We start from the raw sequence: 24595 nt of genomic DNA, 5'->3' as shown, positions 1-24595 counted from the left end.
TTTTTAGTTTTTATATCCAATCCAAGATTCATATATAAAGTTACAATTCATAAAATATGGTTGGGTGGATTGAGTAGTACAATTCAAAATAAAATTGTTTGACCTATTATCCATATATATTCAAGTTGTCCAAGTAACACAAGAAACACAACTTCTTGTTCAATCTAAACTAACGTTTGACATGGTACAGTTGTTATAGAACAAATTGATTTTCCAACTTTCACTGCATCCGATGGTATGTTTTTTATTAGGTTCAGATTAAGGTACGGATTCGACTCACTTGCACCCTTCAATTTCGAAAGACAAAAAAAGCAATAAAAGGAGAAAAAAAGTCAAAGTTTTGGCTGTGTATTCCTACGTGAACGGTGTACCAGGTGCCCCAACTCAGCCAGTCGGTCATAAGGGACGAAGACGGGTCCCAATCCCATGTCCGAGGAAGTAAACCCCCCGGTCCACCCAGAGAGAGAGAGAGAGAGAGAGAGAGAGAGCGGCCACCAATCGTGCGCGTCCGCGCAGCCACCGAATATTCGGCCATCTCACTCCGCTGACGATCCCTCGCCGTCCGACCCTCCCGATCGCGGCTGATTACGATAAGCCTCTCCCCGTTCCGACCTCCCTGCCCCTTCTTCCCTACCCTCCCACCTTGGGTTTCGTGATCCCGTCGGTTCCCCCTTCCCCGAAACCCTATAACTCTCTCCGCGCTAGGGTTTCACCGTCCAGGTTTTTCTCCGAGCTCTTCGGCCGGAATTCGACCGATTTCCTGTGACTTTGATCCTTCCAAGGCGGATTACTCGTTTCCTGGTGAATTCTCCATCGCTGCGTCGAGTTTTTTAGGGTTTTCGCGTGCTAATTTATTTGAACGTGTTTGTTAGTGCTTGGTTGTTTGATTGTTTTCCCTTTTTCAGTTGTTATCTGCTTTTGTTGAAATAGTGTGTGAAGTATGTTATCCTCTTAATTCCCCTCCCTCCTTGGAAAATCTCATTAGTGGATGGTTACGCTACTTAAAATTTAGTGCGGCTGCTGCTCGTTTCTTTCCTTCGAAGTGTAATTCTAGCTCTTTGTTGTTTTTCTTCTCATTTAATTGCAGTGACTATTAAGTTTCGTGATGAATTTGTATTCTTTAATGAAAACTTGTTTCCTCGCGTGGCTACAAGTTTTCCCGTAGGCTACTTTGTATCAGCTTGGATTACTATGGAAGATGAATACTTTTAGGAGTTTTTTTTTCGTTACCCTGAAATTTGAGGGGTTTTCGCTTGACTAGTGATGGAATTGTACAGCATAGGTTGTGCTTAGTGGTGGATAGTTTTGATCGTTGCAAATGTTTTTAGAGAATGATTGTACTCATGATCATTCTTTCAGGTGTTGCATCCCAATGCTGGTCGTGAGCGTGGATTGTTGATCATGGTAGCTTGTTGGTTTGGAATTTGGTTAGCTGTCATGCGGTTCGAGGAATACTGGGAGTGTCTAAGATGGTGTCTGGTAGAGAATCAGTGAGAAGTGACGCTAATGGCATCCGGTACTCGATTTGATCCCACTTCTGGTAGTCCAGAAGGTTCAATTCTTGCCACGGGCTACTCCAATGGGCAACGTGGGTCATTTTCTTCTGGGGCGTTGGACAGATCAGGCAGCTTCCGTGAGGGGAGTGACAATCGCACGATGAACACTGGTTCTACATTAGCAAGAGGAGATGTCTTCCCCTATGCGGATATGCCACCAATAACCCAGTGTTTGAACCTTGATCCAATTTCCACGGCTGAACAAAAGAGTACTCGATTAGGAGAGTTGAAGAGAGTCATGGGTGTTTCATCTAATGTCACAGCAAAAGATGGTTCATTTGGTGCTGTTCTGCATGCAAAGCCTCTCCCTCCAGTGGTGTTGGAGGAATTGAAGCGTTTTAAATCTAACATTGTGGAAAGTTCTGCACGAGCAAAGTATTTACTTCCGTTCCTTGTTAATATGTCTTACTGATAAGGCCTTTAGTGTATATTACTACCCTAAGCTTACGATAAAAGAAAGGAAAGAAAGGAAAGAAAGGAAGAAAGAAAAAGAACTCTATATACAGTCTTCATCTTTGAGAAAACTTGTTGTAGTTATTTTAGTAACATTAGGTTTCTGAACCATGTGTGTGTTTCTAACTTACTGTATCTCATTGACCAGGGATAGAACAAAGTTGTTGAATGAATCCATGGCAAAGTTGGATAGATATCGACATGCTCTTTTGTCTCGGAAGCGGCCACGGGGTGAGGGTTTGCCAAATGAAAGGTCTAGTAGTCTACTCCCTGGAGATCGCACTACTTCTGGGATGAACATGATGAAGATGGGGTCACAGAATCATCAATTATTAGGCAGTATGGACCTTATATCTCCACGATCTGATGATAGAGCTAAGAACATGATTCCTAATAGGCGTATTCGCACATCAATGGTGGATGTACGGGTTTGTATTTTTTATATTTATAATGGAAGTGAACTTATCTCTCTTTTTCTTTTCATATTTTTGACTTTATTAACATGGTTGATGGCCATTTCCATTTGATGCCTATTTTCTGCTCACCGCGTTCCTGTATCTGAAATCGATTTGGTTTCCTGTTTGTTGTAGCTTGGAATGCATATGTTTCCTTTTGCTTTCCGCTTGAGCTTATGATGCTAGGGGTCTACTGTACTTTCTAGGGATTCAATTTGCAGGTTTCCTCATTTGCAGAGTTCCATTATTTACGGGAGTGTGGTGTTCTGGTTTAGTTGTATTGCTTGACATTTTGGCAGTTTGATGATCTCATTTGTCAATTACGAACTTGTATTAATGGGGTTATCAAGCTTCCTTTGGTGCAAGACATTCTTTGGTTAAAGTTGTCTTGATGTAGAAGTATTCCTTTCAACATACCATATAGGTGCAATATAGATCTTCATTTTCGTCATTCTTGATCAAATCTTCAGCTCAAAATTTCTCATAATAATGTAGCATTGTACTAATGCACTATGATGACCTCATTTGTCTTGTCCATTCTACAAGACCTTCACAAGCTTCATGTGATTTACTAGATCATATTTTAGCATATATTTTTTGAACATATTTCTTCAATTTTCTCTTTCTTTACATCCTGGTTTCAACAGACTGAGCGACGTAACAATGCATTGTCTCGGCCTTCTAGTTTGGTTGAAAAAGATCGTGAACTTGTGAGGTCTGCAAATGGAGCACCAATTCAGGCTGAAGAAAAAGCTCGGGGTCTGGCAGCTGGTGGTGATAGCTGGGAAAAGAAGATGAAAAGAAAGCGTTCCATGGGCATTGTAGCTAATAGGACTTTAGATGGTGATCAAGATCATAAGCGTAATATGCAACAAAGTCTTAGCAATGAAAATAGATCACGGTTGAGTAATGCCCATGGTTTCAGGTAATATACATATCCATCCCCATTGGGAAGTGTGTTATTGGATTTAAAGATGTTTTCTGCATGTTTGTTTGCATTTCAGTGGCCTTCAGCCCATCGTCTTATTGTTGATTTTTACGCATTGGTGGTAAAAGATTATGCATTTGTGTAGTGATTTTTCTTTCCTTGTTTTTTTTTGGAACGTGTTAGTGATCTTTCTTGTTAGTCTATTGCTTACTATATATACATTGTTTTTGTTTTGGTAACAAAACTGGGAAAGAAAGATGGTTCTGTGAGGGAGTCAGTGAAAAGGAGAGCAATGGCCTTTACTCTGTACATAATTGAGCTTATCTTTTTGTGACGTTTTATCATTTGTTGGTCCAAAAAGCTACTATTGAGGTCTTCTTATTTAATTCTTCAATCTTGTGTGTTTCATCCAACCATTCAAGGAGGGATATTGGATGATATTATGCACACAGGTATATGTTAGTTGTTTAAGTGATGTAGATATATTTTATTTTTGTTCTTTGTGGGTAGTTTAATTCTCTTCATTCTTGATATGGACGGAACGAGGGAAAGAAGCTTCTCTACATGAAATATTCCTTTCATCTTGCCCAATCCCTCCCTTAGTGAGCATCCGTCTTTACAGCCCAAGTCTTGGAGCCCAAATGGGGCGTAGAAACTAGAAAGTAATGAGTGGGATAGACATCTTGTAACGCCAAAAAATCGTGGACTTGAAACCTTTTATGAAAAAGGTTGAAAGCTTTGAAATCGATTATTTATCAGAGTTTGAAACAAAAGTTCAGCGGAAATCATGTTTGAAATAGCAAGTCCCTAGACCTTGGGCGCATTACAACACAAACTCTTTGCAACTTAAGTATATATTTTATTGAAATGAAAAGAAAGAACGAAGTTTTGGTAACATAGTTTTAGTAATCCAAAGTTTTAATAAGAAGAGATGCTTTGAAAGAAACTCTATACCACATTTACCAAAAGTGTTCTCAAGAGCGCAACGTAATGGAAAGGGCCTTACCTTGAACACATCACGTCATCGTGCCATCGTAAGCTATCTCAACCTGTTCACCATCTGCCCATGAAATGGGTCAGTCTCACTACAGACTAGTAGGGGTGCAAAAGACAAGAAAAAACAAATGTTGCAATAAGCAAGATATCCGCTAGATCAAGCAGGGAAAAAGCATGACTAGCAGAACTAATCAAACGTACTATGGAGTAAGCAAAATTCTAGTAAAGCAAGCAACTAAATACAAGAGCAGTAGGGACCATAGTGCTAAACAAGCAACTATAGCGATTAGACTGAGATTATAGGTGAAGAGTGACTAACTCTATCCAACATTCAAACAAAGCAACTGAATAAGACAAACATTCATAACAATGCTCGTAATACATATAATTACCATTAGATGGTTCAGTCCATCGACAAGTAACTAGTTAAATTGTAAGGCAGAAGCTATTGCATCACAAACAATTCATAAGGTACACAGGATAAGCAATCATACGGTAGCAGTTATATCACAATATGTAAGCAGCTTATAAGACAAGCGGCTACATCAATCCTAGTTGCCACCAGTTCGTAGATTACGAGCTGTATGCAATCACATCAATCATAAGAGACACACGCGAATGAATAACATTTAACTAGTATGAGAAGCTAGTTATTTCTAAGCAAGGAACTGCGTAAACAGTTTAACTAACTAGAGTAACGCCTCGACATGCGTGCATAGCTTAACAAGTAGCATATTGAACTACCGAATAAGCAAACAAGCAATCCACGTCACAACACACATATCTCATAATCATGTGCATATGTTATATCTTGTTCTCATTATGAACATGCCATTGTGAGTACGCACAAGGCAAAACATAGAAACAACCGAGATCGATTCAGGGGTTCATTATGCTATGTATTTTATTATACCCCGAATGACTGACTGAGTCCGCTCCTAAGAGGACGACCAGTGGCCAAGAGAGTAAGTCCCCAAAGGCAAAACTGGGCCTATGGATGCATCCATCTTCTGCAGAAGTGCCAGACGACTACCACCTAGGATAATTATGGTAGCTCTATTTTTCCTAACCTCTGATGACTGGGGAAGCCAAACCTTTGCCCGTAATAGCCATTAATGGCCTGTCCATCAGAGTTTTGTACCATCCATCATCTCTCTTGATGAACCGTCCCGAACAGGCACGACGAGGGGTTTCTTAACCGCCGTCCCATTCTACATGCTCTGGTCTTTCGACCCATTCGAGCATCTTGCCTGTGAAGGCACATAATTATCATTATGTGAATTACACGCACCATTGCGCGTTCGAGGCAACCACAGGCCTCTCATCCTACTCACTGCAATACGCAACGTACCTGTTCAAAAGTACAACCATGATGAGAGGGGTAAGGATCTCTCGCAAGAAATCCTCCAACACATCTGCTTTACAGAAGTCCACAGTGAACTCATTCAAGTTCCAACTTATCGTGCTCGGGTCCTTTAGACAATCGCAAGCATTCTGCCTATTAGGCGAATATCAACATAACGAGATTTAACTTAAAGTGTCAATACATGTTTCAAGGTTACTATAGACCTCTCGTCCTGCTCTTCGTAGTCCAAACATATCGTACGTGACTAAGAGTACAACTACAAGAGGATGAACATGGATTCTTCATAAGAAATCCAACAATAATCTCGTGACAGAAGGAAGTGCGCCAACTATCTTGGTTTGACCAGAAAGCCTATAAACTAGGTTTCGCATCAAAGGTGATGTAACGCCAAACTAGCGATGGTGCAAGTACCTCGATATGATTCTTGCCCTACTCGTGCACAGGCTCCTAAACAGGGTTATCTGAGTCATATCGGATAGGTGAACTGAAGTTGTAACACACTTCTCCCAAATACATCGATTTTGGGAGATCTATCTCGTAAAAGGCTTTCGAAATCTGCTTTGCAAAACTATACGTTTCGAAAATAGGTTGGTGCTTAAAAAGTCATCCTTTGGAGAACCAAGTGCATAAGTGTGAGCGTGTCTTTTAAGACAAATGAACAAGTTGAAATACGCCCGAAGCTGCACTCCGGGAGTGCAAGCTGACAAGGGGCAAACCCGTGCACAATATAGTGTCGTGGCAAATCGAGGAGCAAGACTCGATGTGCGAAGCTGCACCTCAAGCGTAAAACACACAAGCCACACACGAGGTATGGAATCATATCTTGACCATCGAAACACACAAGCAAACAACTACGTAAGCAACTTACGGGGTATGAGATCCTATCTTGACTAAGCAAGTGCAAAAGATGACTCGCGAGGCATGGAGTTATACCTCGATAGATCGATAAGCGTAAACCAGTAAAAGAGCATACGACAAAGATAAGAATACATGCACGAGTAAAGCATATACACACAATTTGGCAACAAAGGAAGGACGAATAACACATACAAAAAATAAGTGCAAGAGCAAGCACGACAACAACAGGAAAGTAAGGTATGGAGAGCAAAAGTAAGTAGTAAGGCCATGGCGCATAAAGCACGGGACAACAAGTAAATGTAGAAAGTAAAGTGCGAAAACGTAAAGGAGGACCAGGATTGCATCCTAAAGAAAAAAGGTATACAAGTAAATGCCATGACGCATAAAGCGCGGGGCAACAGAAAAGACGAGACAGAAAGTAAATGCCAAGGCGCATAAAGCGCGGAGCAGCAAGAAAGTAAAATACAGAAAGTAAAAAGGACAAGGATCGCGAAACTGCATCCTTGAATGTAAAGACATGAATTAAAAGCCTGGGCACATATAGCGCGACGACAACAAAAAAGGAAAGTGCAAGAAAGTAAAGAGGACAAAGATCGTGAAACTGCGTCCTTGAATGTAAAGACATACATATATATTTTATACGTATATATATATCATCATCCTCTTTTAGTTATCTTTCCTTATTTAGCATTTATCCATTCATTGTCCTTTTACACAAGAATCCCCTATCTTGAGGGGTTGCAGGTCCTCGTACGCCTGTGGCGTAGGTAAGCGCAAGCTCGAACCACGAAGGTGAGTTGGATCCACCGTTCAACCTGGAAAGCTTAGAATGTTAGTATGCAAACCGAAAGCCAAAAGCAGGTTCGGTAACACCCACAGTAGTACCGGGCCACAAGGGTAGGCAGGGAGCTCAGCTCCCAGCAGAAAGGCAACAAGGCCTCCTGCCTGCAGGAGGCAAAGACAAGAAGTCTGCATCCTGCAGACAAGGGTGCCAGAGGCAGGGGCCTCAGCCCTGCTTGGCAACAAGCAACAGAGGCAGAGAGCAGGAGCTCCCTGCTTGTCAGAGCAGAGAAAGACAGGGGAGGGAGCAAAGGTTCCCTGCCACAACAAGACAGGGGGGAACACCTCCTGTCAGAACATGAATCAAGACAGGGGGCGCAACCCCCTGCGGGACACGAGACATGCAGGGGTTCTGCCCCTGCCGGCAGCAAGAACAAGGCAAGGGGCAAAGCCCCTTGCCGGAGAACAAGCGAGGTGCAGGGGGCTTTGCCCCCTGCTCGAAAACATGAAGTGGGCATGGGGGCTTCACCCCCTCCTGGGAAACCAAAGGAGGTAGGGGGAGCCTTGCCCCCTGCCGGCAAAACGCAAGAGGGCAGAACCCCCTGCCGTGAATCAACAGGAGAGCAGGGGGGCTCCGCCCCCCATCGGAAACAAGATGGGGGTAGGGGGGCAGAGCCCCCCTGACAGAAGACCACAGGTGGCAGGGGGTAGAACCCCCTACCGAAAACAACAAAAGCGACAAGGGGGTGGAGCCCCCTGACGACGAGAGGCGACGACAATGGCTCAATCCCCCTGTCGATCGACTCCAAAGAGGAAGGCAGGGGGGGTAACCCCCTACCGACGAGAGGCGACGACAGGGGCTCAGCCCCCCTGTCGATCGACCCCTCACAGAGAAGAAAAAGAAGTAAAGAAGAGGGGAGGGTTTACCACAGAAGACCGCAACGACGAGGGACTCAGGCGGCGAGGGTCATCAACCAAGAAGACATCGACGACAGGAGGCTCCTGGAGGGCGAGAGAGAAGGTGGCAACGGGGTCACATGAGAACCACCGGCGTCGGGGCTGCTCCGATGTTGGGTGGTGCCGACCCAACACGAGAGAAAAGGGGAAAGACCGACGAGGCTGTCGTCAACAACAACCATCGATGGTCGTAGGGAAACAAGGTCATCGGGACTCGCAAGGAGTAAGATTGCGATGGGTCAGGGGCGAGCACGCAGAGAGGGGAGCAACGATGAAGAAGGAGCTCTCGGGTTTGCCGGTGTCAGGAGGCTGGAGAAGAGAGGAGTCGGGGGTCGTTCGCAAGCGCTAACAAATTGGGGGTGGTCGCTGATGGCTGAGGTTGCCGAAAAGACTCAGAGGGGGAGAGGGTGCCTGACGGCGGCGATCGTCGGGAAACACAACAGAGAGGGAGCAACGACAATGCTGTCGCCGATAGCTCAGGTGGCCGGAAGCGGCAGCAGTAGGTCGATGGCTAGAGGAAAACAGGAGGAGCCAGATAGAGAAGAGGCGTCGGGGACAGGAGAGTTGTCGGCGCTCGGAGGTCGGCGATGCTCGAAGGTCAGCGGCGAGGTCATCAACGACAATGGTCGCCGACCGTCAAAGATTCAAGGAGGTCGCCGAACTCGGAGTCTACCGTCGGCTTCGATCGCCGTCGTCCTGCGACACAGGGGACGGAGAGGGGGTTCTCGCGTCGTCGGGGGGTCTGCCGGACTTAGAGAGGAGGCGGCCGGATGGAGTTGGTCGCTGGCATCTCCAATCGCCAGCGGCAGCGTGAGAAAGACGAAGCAGAGGAGAGAGAAGGGGCGAGGGTTTTTGCCCCTCGCCCGAGACGCTTGTGTCTTTTAAAAGACACAGGCTTCTCGATTGTTCGAGAAGCCGGGTCCGGGTCGGGTCTTGGCCCGACACGGCGGATCAAACCTCGATACGTGTCTGACACGAGTCCGACACGATTTTTTTTAACGGGCTTTACACATCTGGCCTAGGACAATTTCATGACTAGTTGCATGTCATGAAAGATGATTCCTTTCCAGTATCGATGGGGAAAAGGGTGCAGAGGCAAAGGTTTATTAATACTAAAATAGTATAGCAGTCCATTGCTAGGCTCCAGGTGATATTAGAATTTGTATCATGAAGAAAAAAATAAACGATACATGATGAAGTCATATAGAAATTTTTGTTGTGATAAAGAATAAATAACTTAAACAAAATTAAGGCAAATAAATACCATTTTTAGTTTTTTTGGGTTTGAAAATGACAATTGAAAAAAGGTCAACCCAAGTATTTTGTTTGTGTACCCATCCTATAAAGAGTGGTAAAGGAAAATAAGTTTTAAATCTTTGCATAGTTAAAAAATATAATGGTAAGAATGATCATGTTGGTTGGCATGGGTTAATGCAAAATTTTAGTGAAAGATAGGAAAAGCAGGACTATGCCCTCTAGAATATTTTAACTAGAATAAGCCATTTATAAATGGTAATTTAGGCACTGTTTGATAGAGTTGTTTGGCCAAAAATAGGGGAATGGAGGACAAGGGATGTGCTTTTTAAATATTAAAATATTCTATATAGAGTAAAAAATTAATAATGATAGCATAGACATTGTTTGGTAGGGTTCCAGGAGCATTTTTTTGCCATAATGGTGAGGGCAAAACGAAATCTAAGATTCCTTCAGACATCCTTTGAAGTATTATGCCATTTTGAAAAAGATAAAAAGGTAATAACTTTTCATCACCCCTTTTCTTACTTTTATATTGGTTAATCCCTCGTATGTTACATTGGTCAATCCCTCATATGTTTTCCTGCCTTTCTTCTGTATCTTTAAATTGTATTTGCTCATGGTGTTGGTAAATGTATCAGATCCTGGAGAATCTTCTTTTGTTTTCCTGCAAATGGTTACCTTGTTGACACCATTTTTATGTTTTACTTTCTTTGTTGCATCTCTTGAACCTTCTGCACCTATTGCAGTTCAGGATCTGCCAATGCAGTTGTTGGAGTTAATAAGTTGGATAATGCTACTCAACTAAGTGGATTAAATATTCGCCCTATACCAAGGACGGACCTGGATAATATCTCCCTGGACAGAAGGGATCGAATTGTTGGATCAGATAAAGAGAAGGTTACTGTAAAGGGGATCACCAAGTATGAACCACCTTTAAAACTTGTTCAGCTACTATTGCAGTAGATTTGATCTTGTTATTTGTCTTTGAGATACATAGTTTATTTCTTATACGCATACTTATGTTTATGATGACATGCAGACAAAATGTCCGTGAGGCAAATCAGGCAGGAAGTCTTACCCCAGTTGCAAAACTAAAGGCCTCCAGGGCACCCCGTAGTGGATCTGGTGCATTATTTAATTCATCCACTAACTTCTCACGAATGGCTGGAGCTCTTGAAGGATGGGAGCAGTCTTCAAGCTTGAATAAGGCACAGGGAATAAACGGAGTTAACAACAACCGCAAGCGTCCTCTATCTACTCGGTCATCTTCACCTCCTGTTGCTCAGTGGGTCGGTCAACGGCCACAGAAGAATTCACGTGTTGCTAGAAGAACAAATTTAGTTCCTCCTGTCCCAAACAGAGATGAAGCTCAGCTACTGTCCGATGGGTTCCCCAATTCTGATACAGCGGCTAGATTGATTTCTGTAGAGGCTAATGGGACTGGGCCTTTAAGACGTGTCTCTAACACTTCTCAGCAGTTTAAACTTAAAGTTGAAAACATTCCATCCCCAGCTGGATTCTCAGAGAGTAAGGACTCGGGAGCTGTTGACAAGTCTAAAGACAAGGGAAAGATAAGTAGTGAAGCTGAAGATAGGGCTGTGAATTCAGTTCAAAATGCTACTAATTTTGCAGTGCACTCAAAGAAGAACAAGGTTCTTGCAAAAGAAGAAATTGGAGATGGTGTGCGGAGACAAGGAAGGAGTGGAAGAGGTTTGGCTTCTTCAAGAAGCTGTTTGCCTCTTTCTAGAGAAAAATTGGATATTTCATCTATCCCAAAGCATAGAAGCACCAGACCTGTCTCAGATAAGATTGAAAGGTTTTTAACTTTCACCTGACTGAAATGCAGGCGTATCTTTTGAACCTTATCATTCTCTGCTTTAGTTTAACTTCTTTGTTACATATGCTGGTTTCAGTAAGTCAGGACGCCCTCCTACCAAAAAGTTTTCAGACTGCAAGCCCTCTACTCATCCGGGGCATGTCGTGAATGCTGCTTCAGATTTTACTGGTGAACTGCAATTCTTTTGCAATAACTTCTTGGCATTATTATTTAACTTATCTCATTGAACTTGCTGAAAGCTTTCTTTTCTTTTTCTTTTTATCTGCCAAAATTTCTTCAGGTGAAGCAGCTGATGACCGTGGCGAACTTATAGCAGCTGCTACTTTTGCTCGCAAGGCCAGCTGTATGTGTCTCTTTTTATCTGATCAGTGTTTATGCTGAAACATATTAATGGGAGTTTCAATACTTATGTTCAGATTATTGATGTAGGCAATAAATTTAATTGCTTGTGCAGATCAAGCATGTTCGAGCTCTTTTTGGCAGCAAATTGAACCTATTTTTGCCTTTGTCACACCAGATGATATAGCCTGCTTGCAGGAACAGGTAACTTATGCACACACACATGAAATATGTGCCTCGATATTTTTATATAATTTGTTTAGTTTTCTGATTTTTTGCTCATATTGGAGCAGAAGAGGCTCACAGAGGAGTTGGAGAACAGTTTGTGCCTCCAAGCTGGAATTGATCAGAACAGAAAGGTGTGTGATGTTCTTTTCTGCTTATATTACACCTACTTGATGAAACCATCACTGCAAATATCAGCTTATTTTTAATTTGCTGTTTCTTGATAAATATATTAACTGATATACACATTTATTAAAATGTGATATTCAATGTATCACTATAATTTGGTCCATCTTAGTTTTATCACATCTTTTAATGAAGTCGTGATAAAATAAAATGTCAGGAGTAATAATGTCATACACTTATTCTTATTTTTAGAACAAAACAATTAAACATTTTAATTTCAAAACTAAATTTAAAATTTTAGAAGTTGAACTTACACATAGCCTTTAGAAAGGAGATCCTATCTATATGGGACTATCTAGAAAGCAAAAATATGAGAATCAGGACAACACAAACAAACTGCTTTCTCTGACGATAGAAAGGGGAAGAGGTGCCGTTACGAGAACCTGATCTGCAGCAAGCCCCGATCTACCCAATGCCATTTTGGGTTGGGTCTCTTCTTGCTCTGGTCATCCAATGCAAATTTGGATCCTGTTTCAAATAGATATTTATCATTGTACTTACAACTATTTAACAAATGCATCCTGTTGCAACTTACATGCATTTAATAAATAATACATCAAGAAAAAATCATACTTCTTATTTCTATTGCAATCATTTGACAAATGCATGCAAGCATTTAATAAATAATACATTAAGAAAACTAATAAAATTGATTAAGAAACATACATTTTTTAAGAAATGAATCAAATTACTTGTTATTTAATGTTGTGATCTCTGCAAGGTAGAAAATGAGAAATCAATAATCTAAAAGATTACATGGAGATATAGTTAAATTTTTAAGTGCACAAAACAAATTATATATTTAATCCCTAAAAAGTAAAAACATAATTTAATCATGATTTACGAAACCTCTGTTAAAGCTCAATAACATTGAATTGGAATGTAAAATGTAAAAGCATGGGTTTATGTGCAATAATCCAAATGCTAAGCAACTTTTTATAAATTACAGTTAGCCAAGATAACAAATAAATTCAAAGCACATTTCTTATTTATAAGATAAAGTTTTCTAAGAAATAATTAACAAGTTTGGTTATAACTTGTAACTTGTAAGAGTCATTCTCAATATGACATGAAAAGCAAATAAGGTTCACAAGGAAAAAGAAAACAATACCAGTAACTTCAGGTTTTAAATTTTGGATTTTTTCATAACGTCTAAAAGCAAACAGAAGTTTCACTGCTTAATAAAAACACAGAATTTTCATCAACCGAGTTACATTAATTTTGATTTTTAATTAAAAAGGAAGAAATTTCAGTTTTTCATCCAATTAGAGATGCATTGAGAAATCTGAAACTAAAATATCATATTTAAGAACAATATAAAGAGAGTGAGAGAGCGTGAGAGACAGAGCGAGAGAGGAAGAGGACATAGACCGAGAGGGCGTGAGAGAAAAAGAGAGCAAGATACCAATGGGAGACATACAGAGAGTGAAAGAGCATGAGAGAACGAGAGCGAGATAGGAAGAGAAACATAGAGCGTGAGAGAAAAAGAGAGCGAGTGAGAGACAAATGAGAGAGAGAGAGAGAGAGAGAGAGAGAGAGAGAGAGAGAGAGAGAGAGAGTACCTTGCGATTCTACCCATGCTACCTCGCCGTCACCATAAGAAGGATGGAGGTCGCCAGAAAATCGAGGGAGAGAGAGTGTTTCAACATTTCCTTTTATAGGGACCATTTACCATAATATCCTTTAAAAAATAGGTATTTTATAATTTTAATTCTTTTTTTTTTATAAAAATTCAAAACACGAGGTTAAAATGGGAAGATCGCTTCCCCATTTGAGGAAACTACATTTCCCATTTTGGAGAAGCGCATTTCCATTTTAGGGTGAATCACACTTCGCTTAAATGGGAGGCGCGATTCCCAAATTAAAAGTGCACTTCACTTGATGTTTTGGAAGTGCGGTGTTTCATGCTTCCGAACCACGTTTCGGGGAAGCACGCTTCCCCATGTCATGTAGCGCTTCCAGTAACCCTTGTTTTAACCTTGAATACCCATCTACATCATATTGTTTTCTTTCCTAAAGGTATGGTCACAATTTCCCATGTTTTGACTCTATGAAGAGCATATAACTCCATTTTCATGGATTCTACCCATTGAGATCGATCTTTAGCTTCCTTGTAGGTTGAGGGTTCATGATGATAGTAAATGATGATGAGACAAGCTCTATACTAAGGGGAAACAGAATCATAAAATACAAACCTACTAAGGGATCTAGATACACGATCAAACCTCCTAACACTAGGTTCTTCTAAAGACCGACTTTCCAAGAATTTATCAAGTGCACATGGACGATCCTCATTTTCCCATCGAGAGTAAACATGAAGCTCTTAAATATTATTAGTTTCAACATGATCATGATTAGGAGAACCACCATTATCAATTTCATGATTAGGAGTACCACCATTATCATTATCAATATCAATATTACAATAATCATCAATAGAGGTGCAATCATCATTGCAAGAATTAGGAAAACAATGATCATTATAAGCTACTTTCTTATTTTTGGGCAATAGGTCAAACAAGGAGTAATCAACGTTTTCCTTAGACTTATCTTTATCAAAACCATTTTCATTTTCAAGAAATATCACTTTTTTAGATACATAAGGTTTATCTTTTTTTATATCAAAACATCTATAGCCTTTTTGGTTTTCCCCCATAATCAAGAAAAATACACTCAATAGCTTTTAGTGAAAGTTTGTCATTCTTATCAAAAGGCACAAAACATATGCATCCAAAAATCCTTAGCCTTTTGAAATCAGGTGAGATCTTGAATAGCTTTTCTACGGGTGAGACATTATTCAAAGAGGAAGAAGGCATCATATTTATCAAGTAGAGTTACGCATGACTTCGGCCCAAAAGTTCTTAGGAACATTTTTAGAAATAATGTCTTAGTTGTTTTAATTATGTCTATGTTTTTGTTCGAGAAGTCCATTTCGTTGAGAAGTGTTTGAGCAAGACCTTTGATAAGAAATCTCATTTTCTTTTAAATAGTCTATAAATTCATTGGACATAAATTCTCCTCCCAAGTCGGATCAAAATATGGAGATATTTGTTTGAAATTGATTTTTGATTAAATTATGGAATTCTTTAAAACATGCAAAAAATTCAGATTTAAGCTTAAGTAAATCCATACATATTTAGTAAAATCATTTATAAACACCACATAATAAGAGTATCCTCCTTTTGACATGACTAGAGCAGGTTCCCGCACATCGGTATGTACCAACTCGAACGATACACAAATGTTCTATTAGAAAAGGGTGGAGATGTCATCGTGCAAAGAATATAATTATTGCATAGAATCTTTTTTTCATTACAATAACTTTTCAAAAAATGAAAAAGAGTTAGTTTAGAATAGGAAGTGAAAGCGGAAAACAATACGGGAAAGTGGAAGCGAGAAACAAGGAAGCAAGGTATCAATTTGAAAGCGAAACAAGAATAAAAAATGAAGTAATATAAGAATTGAATAGGAATCAAACAAGAAGCAAATAAAAACTAAAATAAAATTGATTATTCTTATATTTCATGATTTTTCAGGAAAAAATTAAATTTTTATTAAAGTCTAACAATGATGGTTACCAATTTAGAGAAAACACATGGGAAGTGAGTAGAAGCGCAGGAGGAAGCACATGAAAAATATTAAAAGAAATGTGCGAAAAACATATAGGAAGCACGTAGGGAAGCATAAAAGAAGCATGTGAGAATCGAGATCCCCATGAAATTTAATAAGCGAGGAGTATCATTCTTCCAAAGCGAGTTTCTGGGAGGCGCTCTTCCAACTTGCTTAAGAAACTTTCAGTAACTCTGGTTTAGATACACTTGGATGTCCTAATCTTTGATGCCATATTTGAATATCCTTTTATTTGACAAAATTACAAAAAGAATTTCTAGGAATAGATAAAAGTTCCATGTGTAGATTTCTTCTATGACCTTGCCCATTCAGCTGACTGGAGATCCTACACAAATCAACCTTTAGATGAGAAGGAGATTTGACATTCATGATCGGAAATTTGAGAAATTGAGAGTAAATTCAAATTTAATTTAGGAATAATTCTAACTTTTGAAATGAAGAAAATTTTTAAATCATTTTTCAAATTTTCAATATCCTTAATTTCCAAAGATTGCCATCGACAGTGAAAACATAAGAAAAATAGGAGTTGGTGCATGTGTTAGAAAGAAGGGACTCATTTGGGGTCATGTGAAAAGAAGCACCCTAATTTAAAATCCAAGAAGACATACTGCGTGTAGAAGAAGAGACCGTAACATCAGTATTAGAAGATAACTTTAGGAATTGTTGGAGTGCCTTCGCCAATTGGGCAATGGATAAATCATCACTCTTTTTTGGTGGTGTTGTCTCCAACGGATGCCACTTTCTTCTTTAACTTTGGACATTTTGGCTTGATATACCCCGACTCATTACAAAAATAACAAATAGTCTTTTCTATTTCCACCATTATTTTGCCTCTCAAAATGTAGAGGCTTGTATGTCTTCATATTGCTTATGGTCTAGAAACCACAAGCACTTCATCTCCTTCCTTAGTCATGCTAAGTCTAGTTTTCTCTTGGCATATTTTTGCAAGAGTCTCTTTTAAAGGTGGTGGAAACAAACGATGAAGAAGAGAATCCCAATCTTGTTCAAATTCCGAGCGAAAGCCATGAAGGAATTAAAAAAGTGCTCTATCTCCATTTGCCTTTGTCTTAGGTCAATGGTGGGCCCCCAATTGGGTTCAAGAAGAGCAAGCTCATCCCACAACGGAGATAGGAATTGATTTTTTTTCTTTCATCTCTAACAAGAGCTTTATCTTGATATCCTTTCTTCTTTATGAGCTTGAGTTGCGGCTCAGGATTCGTGCCACAAACATAACCTCAAACTTTCCTCCCTCTGAGGTAATTTTGTATAGCGGTGGCCCACATCAATTTGTTCGACCCATTTAATTTGAAGGAGAGCTCAATCTTTGACTTGGGCTCGACCATAATGAAGAAAGAGAATAAGGGGAAGATGGATGATGTGGACAAAAGAAGAGAAACAACGATCCCTTGATCACCACAATCTCACGAGGAAGGTGGAAGGAAGAGAGAAGGCAACAAGCACTTGATCACCACGAACCTTGATAACCATGATCTCATACGAGCACCCGATCAAAGGTCCAAGAATAAGAGCCTATATGCTCTGATACCATGTAATGGAACAATAAGAATGCGCACAAATAAGAAAACCCACTGAAGGTTATGCACATAAGCCACTATGGGCAAAACAAGAGCTCTCAAGAGCACACACACAAGCCACTAATGGGATTTAAAAACAACCTAAAAACTATTAATTTTATTGATAATAAAATGCTCTAGAGAAGCATAACCAATGCAAGGGGTTTTACCCCACATATATATATATATATATATATATATATATATATATATATATATACAGCAAAGAGAGGACTAGCCATTGCACTAGTCCCAATGGCTAGCTAGTTAACCGTTAGCCTAGTCTAATGGCTAACTAGCTAGCTGTTAGAACTAGCCTAATGGTTAGCTAACAATGACAACAATATTCCTATAAAGGTGATAAAAATACAAGAAATAAAGAAAAAACAAGGGATAAAATCTTAAAATACATTAAAAAATAAGTATATATATATATATACTACAACAGTGTATATACACACACATCATATGTATATGCACAAACATATTTAACAACCTCAAGGGTTTTTACTGACCGGAGGCCAGCTAATGTGCGGTCGGTGATGGGGGGTGGGGGTGTTTCCCTTGGATTATCCAAAAAAATTTGACTAGATTACACCATGACTTTTAAATATGAAATCTATTTTTGAGAGGCTTAAGCCTTTTGATCAAGGCTTAATCTTCATGCAGAGGCTTGCACCTCTTTAAGAAGTGTAGGCCTCAAAGGCTTAAGGCTGGTAAACCAGTGCAGCATGAAGGTATAAGTCTTTAAAACTTCAACTATAGCATTTTAAAATCATGATTTTTGGAAGAGAGATCTGATCAGTTTCCCTTCCCTCTGTTGTTCTCTGGCCAGCTGGAAATGTCTTCTCTGTCTCTTTTCCTCACTATTTTACCTCTATTCTTCTCTGTTTTGCCTGGAAATTGAGGGTTTCCTCACTCTTGATTGGAACCTCTTATTTTATTTGTATTTTTATGTTAATTGTTTTTTAATATTTAAATTTTGTATATTGCAAACTTCTTCTGTTCTTTGCTGAAGAAAACTCCCTATAATACTATAGATTGGCCAATAACTTGAGCATTAATTGGAAACAGATAATCTGAAATTCCTATGGCCTTTCAGGGTCTACTAAGATCTGTCTGCAGTTCAGTGATGCCATCGCTACATGATATATTGACCTTGCTGCAGGAAGCTCTGTTTGTGCTTTTTCTTGCTCAATTCTTTGCATTGGTCATTTTTGCTACTCCACGAGAATGCTTGCACCATACTTTTGCTTGTTGGTTGTAAGTTGTAACCCTGTTTTTTCTTTTTATTATCCCCAGGATCACTCTGTCTGTGAAACATTCACATCATTTCCTGCTGTTGTGTATGAAGAGAAGCAAACAGTTCAGTCAAATGTAGTTGGGTTGAATGAGTTGGGCAGGACGGGGAGTTCTGTTGATGAATCTGAAGATGTAGAAACTGGGAAAATAAGAACCAACAGGTTGCTTGAAAAGATTATGCCTCTTTCACAGAGGCTTCTTGCAGCTCTGATTGTTGAAGATGAGGTGGGTGAAGCTAATTGTATAGGTGTAATTGAAAGAGAGATTTATCAGTATACAAGTGATGATTCTCCTTGTGGTGCTTGTAGCCACATTGGCAGTGAGTGCAAAGATGTGGACAGAAATGAATCTGAAATGGAATCAGAGGGGGAGCTAAAGGATCATAGATATCATTCCCTTGACAACTTCTCATGTGATGGAAGTACCATGTCAAATGGTTTTAGAAGCCCAAAAACTAGGAACCTGACATATAAAGAGGAAGTGGTGCAGGAAGATGGTATTGTACTGCATTCAGACGTTGGTGAACAGCATAGGGTTAATGGATCACAACCCATTCAGATGAATGTTTCTGGTGTCGGTTCAGTCGATTGCTGTTATCAGCAGATGTCACTGGATGACAGGATACTATTGGAGCTTCAAAGTATCGGATTATTCCCGGAAGCAGTGGTAATTGCCAATTTGAGCACTCATTTACCCCATTGTTTATTTTGTTATCAGATATGCATAAATTTATTTCAACAACTATGTTTTACAAACAATTCATTGTAGTTGTATGATAGATATTCTCTGACAGTTGATGTTATAGTTTCTTCTTGGTCAATGTCATGATTGTTATTGTTGTGTCGCTATTCACTGTGCTTCTAGATTTAATAAGCTTTAGATGTATTTCTGCAAATGACTCTTTAATGTTTAGAGATGTGGGCATGATCATGAATATTGTGTGGATTTTTTTTATTTAAAATCATTTTTAAATAAAATGTCTGCTTGTAATTGACTCATAGAAAGGTGCGGGCTATGTCACATGGGTGCAACACGGGTGCGGGTACGGGTACGGGTGCAACACGGGTGCGGAGCAATTTAAATTTTTTTGGACACGGGGACATGGCTATATATATATTTAAATATATATATATATATATATAACAATAATAAGATTGTAAATTTTAAAGCAATAAGTTGACCAGTCATAGTTGACAAAATATATATATAACAATAATAACAATATATATATAACAATCATAAATGGACAAAAATAGACTCAGTCAAAGTTGACAGAGTCCAAAATGTGGGCGGACTCAGCCCCGGTGCGTTGACCGAGTCCGACACTTAGTTGACCGTGTCCGCCCCGTGTCCGAAGCCGCACCCGTGGCGACCTTTTAGCCGAGTCCGTATGACTTAGGGTGCGGGTAGGCATATTTCATCTAAGCCTGCATATATGATAGTTTAGCTTTTTCCATCAAATCTTTTGCATTTTGTGTATCTTCAGTTATTCTGTAAATGAAAAATTTTCATTTCTTCATATGAGATATCTAGATATTGCATCTAAGCATCACATTATGATAGATTATCTCGTGTAGTCAAATGTTTTGCAATTTATTGATAATTAAAAATAGTGACAACAGAAGCTGTAATAATTTTTTGTATCTTATGTTAGTCTATAAGTGAAATTTTTACGCTTGTTTGTATCAGATATCTAGATATGTTTTATGTTATTGTTTCTTTTCCAATCCATTTGTCTGCCAGTCTTTAGAATATTGCACTTATGGTTGTGCATAGAGTTTTAAATTTCTAAGATGTTAACGTTTGAAGGTTAAAATGGTTGACATTACATCTTCACATATCCTTTGTTCTCAGCCTGATTTGGCGCAAGGGGAAGATGATGACATTAACAGAGACATCTCCAAACTTAAGAAGGGGTTGTTTCAACAGGTTAGTTATACTTGAAACTCTGTTTGCTGTATACTTGGTTTGGCAATATCAGCATGGCTGTTTCACATTTTCAATTCTTAGACATAGGCAGTTTTCTTTTCATAGTTTGTATTATTGATTTATCAACCAATTAATCTTTGCTCTCAGTATGTACTGCATCCTGAGTCTTCTTTTAGTGTCATTAACAAAAAGTATAGAACAATAAAATGAAAACCTAGCTGGTTAGATAAAAGGATAACTTCGAACTCTTTTCCTGCTATAGATGAATGTGCTCTTGTATTCTGCTCGAATCACAGTTTATGGATGGCAGATATTGCTGACCTTTTGATTGGTGTATAGTTTATGTTTCTCATTTGGCAGGTGCAGAAAAAGAAAAGCCAGCTGTGCAAGTTGGAGAAGGCTGTTCTCAGAGCAAGAGAGCTTGAAGAAAGGTGAAACGTGTGTATATTTGTGACACTGTCTGTTGAATGTCTTTTTTACCCTCATTATGGTTTACTCTGCAGGGATCTTGAACATCTGGCACTAAACAAGCTTGTGGAGATAGCATACAAAAAGAATATGGTGATTTGTCATGTCTCTTTGTGATTTGTAGTCTTTTGATTGCTCTTACTTTAATAACTAGATTTTCCAGATTCAAATATTTGCATTGTTTTGTGTTGTATGTTAAAAAACTATTTGACCTTTATCACATGGCTAAAAATTACTCTCATTTAAAGAAAGTTATTTGCATCTTTATCTAATGCTTATTCAATATGCATGAGTTGCCACAATGATGCGGCTTCTATTAACAAGTCTTGAATATTTGGTCAATAATTATCATGGAAAATCATCAACAAATAATGCATAATAGAGTATTTTGCTCAGGGGATATCCTTGGATGAATTGAGTGATGCTGAAGCGATGAAAATCTGAACTGAAGAACACATCCACTATGTTGTCTTTTATGGTGGCACATTCCAGTTAATCTACCATAGAGATAGCATTTTCGGCACCTGAAGTCACCTGAAATTACTCTTTCAGCACCTGAAGTGCAATGGTCCACTATCCAATGGTTTTTGGCACCTGAAAACCCTGAAATTGGTGGGGATGGAGCTGTTAGGTAGGGATGCAAACAGACCAGATCCAGTGTGAAATTTTTATGAATTTTAGCTGTTCTGACCCTATCCGGATCTGACTTTCCTATGTATTTACCTGATCCGGATCCGATCTGCTTGCATCCATACTGTTAGGACAGCTTATTATCCATTCTTCCCATGGCCTGGAAAACTTTGTCACCCAACTGTTCTTCAATGTTCTAGGTAGGCATTTGTGCCCTATGTTTTTTTATTAGGGTTAGGTTTGCCAAACCATATAATTTTCACATAGATTTTAGCTTTCATAGGGTAGCAGGCTAGCAGCCAACTTAGTCTTTTGGTTTCATACGTTTGGAGCCATACTGTTAGGACAGCTTATTATCCATTCTTCCCATGGCCTGGAAAATTGTCACCCAACTATTCTTCAATGTTCTAGGTAGGCATTTATGTCTTATGTTTTTGGATTAAGGTTAGGTTTGCCAAACCATATATTTTTCACATAGATTTTAGCTTTCATAGGGTAGCAGCCAACTTAGATTTACAAGCCTAGAGGCTTGTCATTAGCTTTGCAAATCATTCATCTTGCTATGCTTCAAAATCTGTGGAAGCTGAACCTTCTCAGAGTATTCATGCTAAAGAAGCATCATTGGTAGAAATATTGGAACAGATAAAAAACATTATTTACTCATGGGGAGACTTAATGGATTGTGACCCTTGAGAGATGGGGTTCTGGCTTTGGAACGAGGACTCCTCTGCCTTTTGTACACTATTTGGAGCTTTGACCTGGAAAGCTTTGTAAGTTCTGGCAGCTTACATTTTAAAAGTTATTGATAATTTTAACCTTCTCTATGTGTAGGATGCTCGATAACTAATATTGTATTCTGTAACATTTTAGGTGTACTCTAGCATGTTACTATGACTGTCTTTTGCTCAAGCATATATCATGGTGCTTCTATTGTTTATGCTTCATTCTTGTTCTCATTTTAACAGGCTTGTCGAGGCTGTAATGCATCACATAACAAAAGTGGAGGCAGTAAGATATCAAAACAAGCTGCCCTATCATTTGTTAAGCGGACGCTTGCCAGGTGTAGGAAATTTGATGAGACAGGTACAAGCTGCTTTAATGAGCATCTCTCCAAGGATGGATTTCTATCTGCACCCATCTGCAACCCTGATGCAAAATGCACTGATACTAGTAGAGAGGATCTTGCTGTAAAACCATGTCCTGAGGCTTTTACAAGTCAAAATGATTCTAAGACAACAGGCATGTGCTTCATTATGGATTCTTCCTATTCTGTATATTGAATTGCATACAGTTCGTTTTCTTGAGACTCAACTTTTCCAAGCGTTTCTTTCTCTAGTTTTTTGCCTTATGTTTGTGCATATTTTGCTGCAGGCATTTTGGCTTCTGGTCTTGTCATAAATTCAGTTGAGCATAGTCTCAACAGGGATCTATCTGATGCACTTCAGCCTCTTGTTCATTCATCAGACCAAAGTTTTGTAAAAGATGAACCATGGCCAAACCGAGTGAAGAAGGAATTATTGCTTGATGATGTTGTAAGCAATGTGGCAAGAGGTGCGCTCTTGGGTGGAACTAAGGGAAAGAGGAGTGAGAAGGATCGTGATCACAACAGGGAGGAAACCATAAGAAACTCTGTGCCAAAAGCTGGTAGGCCAACAATAGGCACTGTCAGGGGTGAGCGCAAAACTAAGACAAAACCGAGACAGAAAACAGCTCCGTTGTCAAATTCTGTCAATGGTCTTCTTGGTAGGACTTCAGAAATGTCTGATTCCATGTTGAATTCAATGAGGGAATCCAGTGAAACAGCTACACATGGGAGCACTAAAGTCAAAGAAGTACTATCTAACCCTTGTATTGTCGCTCAAGATTCTCTTGATCCTGAGGGAGCCATTGACCTTACACATTTGCCTTTACCTGGAATGGAAGAATTGGATGTTTCTGATGATCTTGTTGACCAAAGCCAAGATCTTGGTACTTGGTTGAGCTTTCCAGATGATGGCATGCAAGACCATGATCATGATTTTGATGGGCTCCTAATTCCCATGGATGATCTGTCAGACGTTGTCTAAGTAATTTCCATAGATGATCCTGTCAGATATTTGACTCTCTGCTGTACATCCTCCTGCATTGCTTTTAGGGTCCAGAAAAATGTATGTTAGTTATTTAACCATCTGGTCAAGTTATCCATCTCACCCACACTAGAGCTTGTAATTAGCAGAGGCCATTCTTTTGTATGCATTTATAAAATATACTTCAAAGGCAAGTGTGCTATTTGTCATCATGATAATTTTTTTTCTCTTTTTCCTCACATTGAAATCCTGCCTGAGAAGATTGCTTCTCAGTACCAGTTTCTGCCAGCGTTCTAGCTTATCTGTAAGCTAATTGCCCTGTATTGTAGCCTTTCACTTTTCCATTTGGTCCCATGTCGGTTGTACATTCATTTCTCTTACTGAATAATATTGAGATATTTTCTCTATCTTTAGATTTTTTTCTTGTTGTAACTCTCTCTCTCACTCCGTGATGCCATGACCTTAGGGCCACAACTTCTTCTAAATGTTTGCACTCTTATTTGACTCACTGGATCAAATTCTTGCTTAACTACAACTCAAATGATATGCTGATTGAGATGCAGTAAAGATATAATTGACCACTATGATGCTACACTTTCTATTGAGATTGATTATGGTAAAATGTATTACCATTTCACTTTTGCCAACTAAAGAGGTAACTGTTCCTAATTGCTCTTTTAATTGTTATATTTTATTATATATTTGATAGTTCTCCAGCTTTTGACTGACGGCAACTAACTTGTAGAGAAAAGGTGATCTCTATTCTGTTTCCTTTGAAGTTGTTAATTTTCGTCATGAATGGG

General features: G+C 39.4%; 1 protein-coding gene across 3 annotated transcripts; it reads left to right on the top strand.

Moving 5' to 3' along the window:
• The first annotated feature begins 426 nt into the window (after positions 1-426).
• Positions 427-24004, top strand: LOC149847104 (uncharacterized). 3 transcript variants are annotated; one of them, XM_089996813.1, is made up of 16 exons: positions 427-801; positions 1360-1931; positions 2158-2431; positions 3112-3389; positions 10353-10526; positions 10646-11422; positions 11520-11611; positions 11724-11786; positions 11898-11986; positions 12076-12141; positions 18700-19365; positions 20554-20628; positions 20989-21059; positions 21132-21189; positions 22692-22965; positions 23098-24004. In XM_089996813.1, exons 2-16 carry the CDS (start codon positions 1507-1509, stop codon positions 23790-23792), a joined length of 4077 nt encoding a protein of 1358 aa, XP_089852939.1. In that variant the 5' UTR covers positions 427-801; positions 1360-1506; the 3' UTR covers positions 23793-24004. The 3 variants fall into 3 exon arrangements, with proteins under 3 accessions (XP_089852939.1, XP_089852938.1, XP_089852940.1); XM_089996812.1 differs by having other exon boundaries at positions 2158-2437; XM_089996814.1 differs by lacking the exon at positions 1360-1931 and having other exon boundaries at positions 494-801; positions 2158-2437.
• The last annotated feature ends 591 nt before the right edge of the window (positions 24005-24595 follow it).

The sequence above is a fragment of the Nuphar pumila genome, chromosome 2, assembly GCF_984573655.1.
Source record: "Nuphar pumila chromosome 2, dmNupPumi1.hap1.1, whole genome shotgun sequence".
Classification (NCBI taxonomy): Eukaryota; Viridiplantae; Streptophyta; class Magnoliopsida; order Nymphaeales; family Nymphaeaceae; genus Nuphar; species Nuphar pumila.
Note: the sequence above shows the minus strand (reverse complement) of the source record. Positions and strands in the feature narration are given on the sequence as shown.

Bases quoted from the DNA above. Each gene is read 5' to 3' on its own strand.
- LOC149847104 (XM_089996812.1), top strand. From the start codon at position 1,507: ATGGCATCCGGTACTCGATTTGATCCCACTTCTGGTAGTCCAGAAGGT. The intron at 11,987-12,075 runs GTAACTTATGCA...ATATTGGAGCAG, and splicing joins TAGCCTGCTTGCAGGAACAG to AAGAGGCTCACAGAGGAGTT. The intron at 19,366-20,553 runs GTAATTGCCAAT...CTTTGTTCTCAG, and splicing joins GATTATTCCCGGAAGCAGTG to CCTGATTTGGCGCAAGGGGA.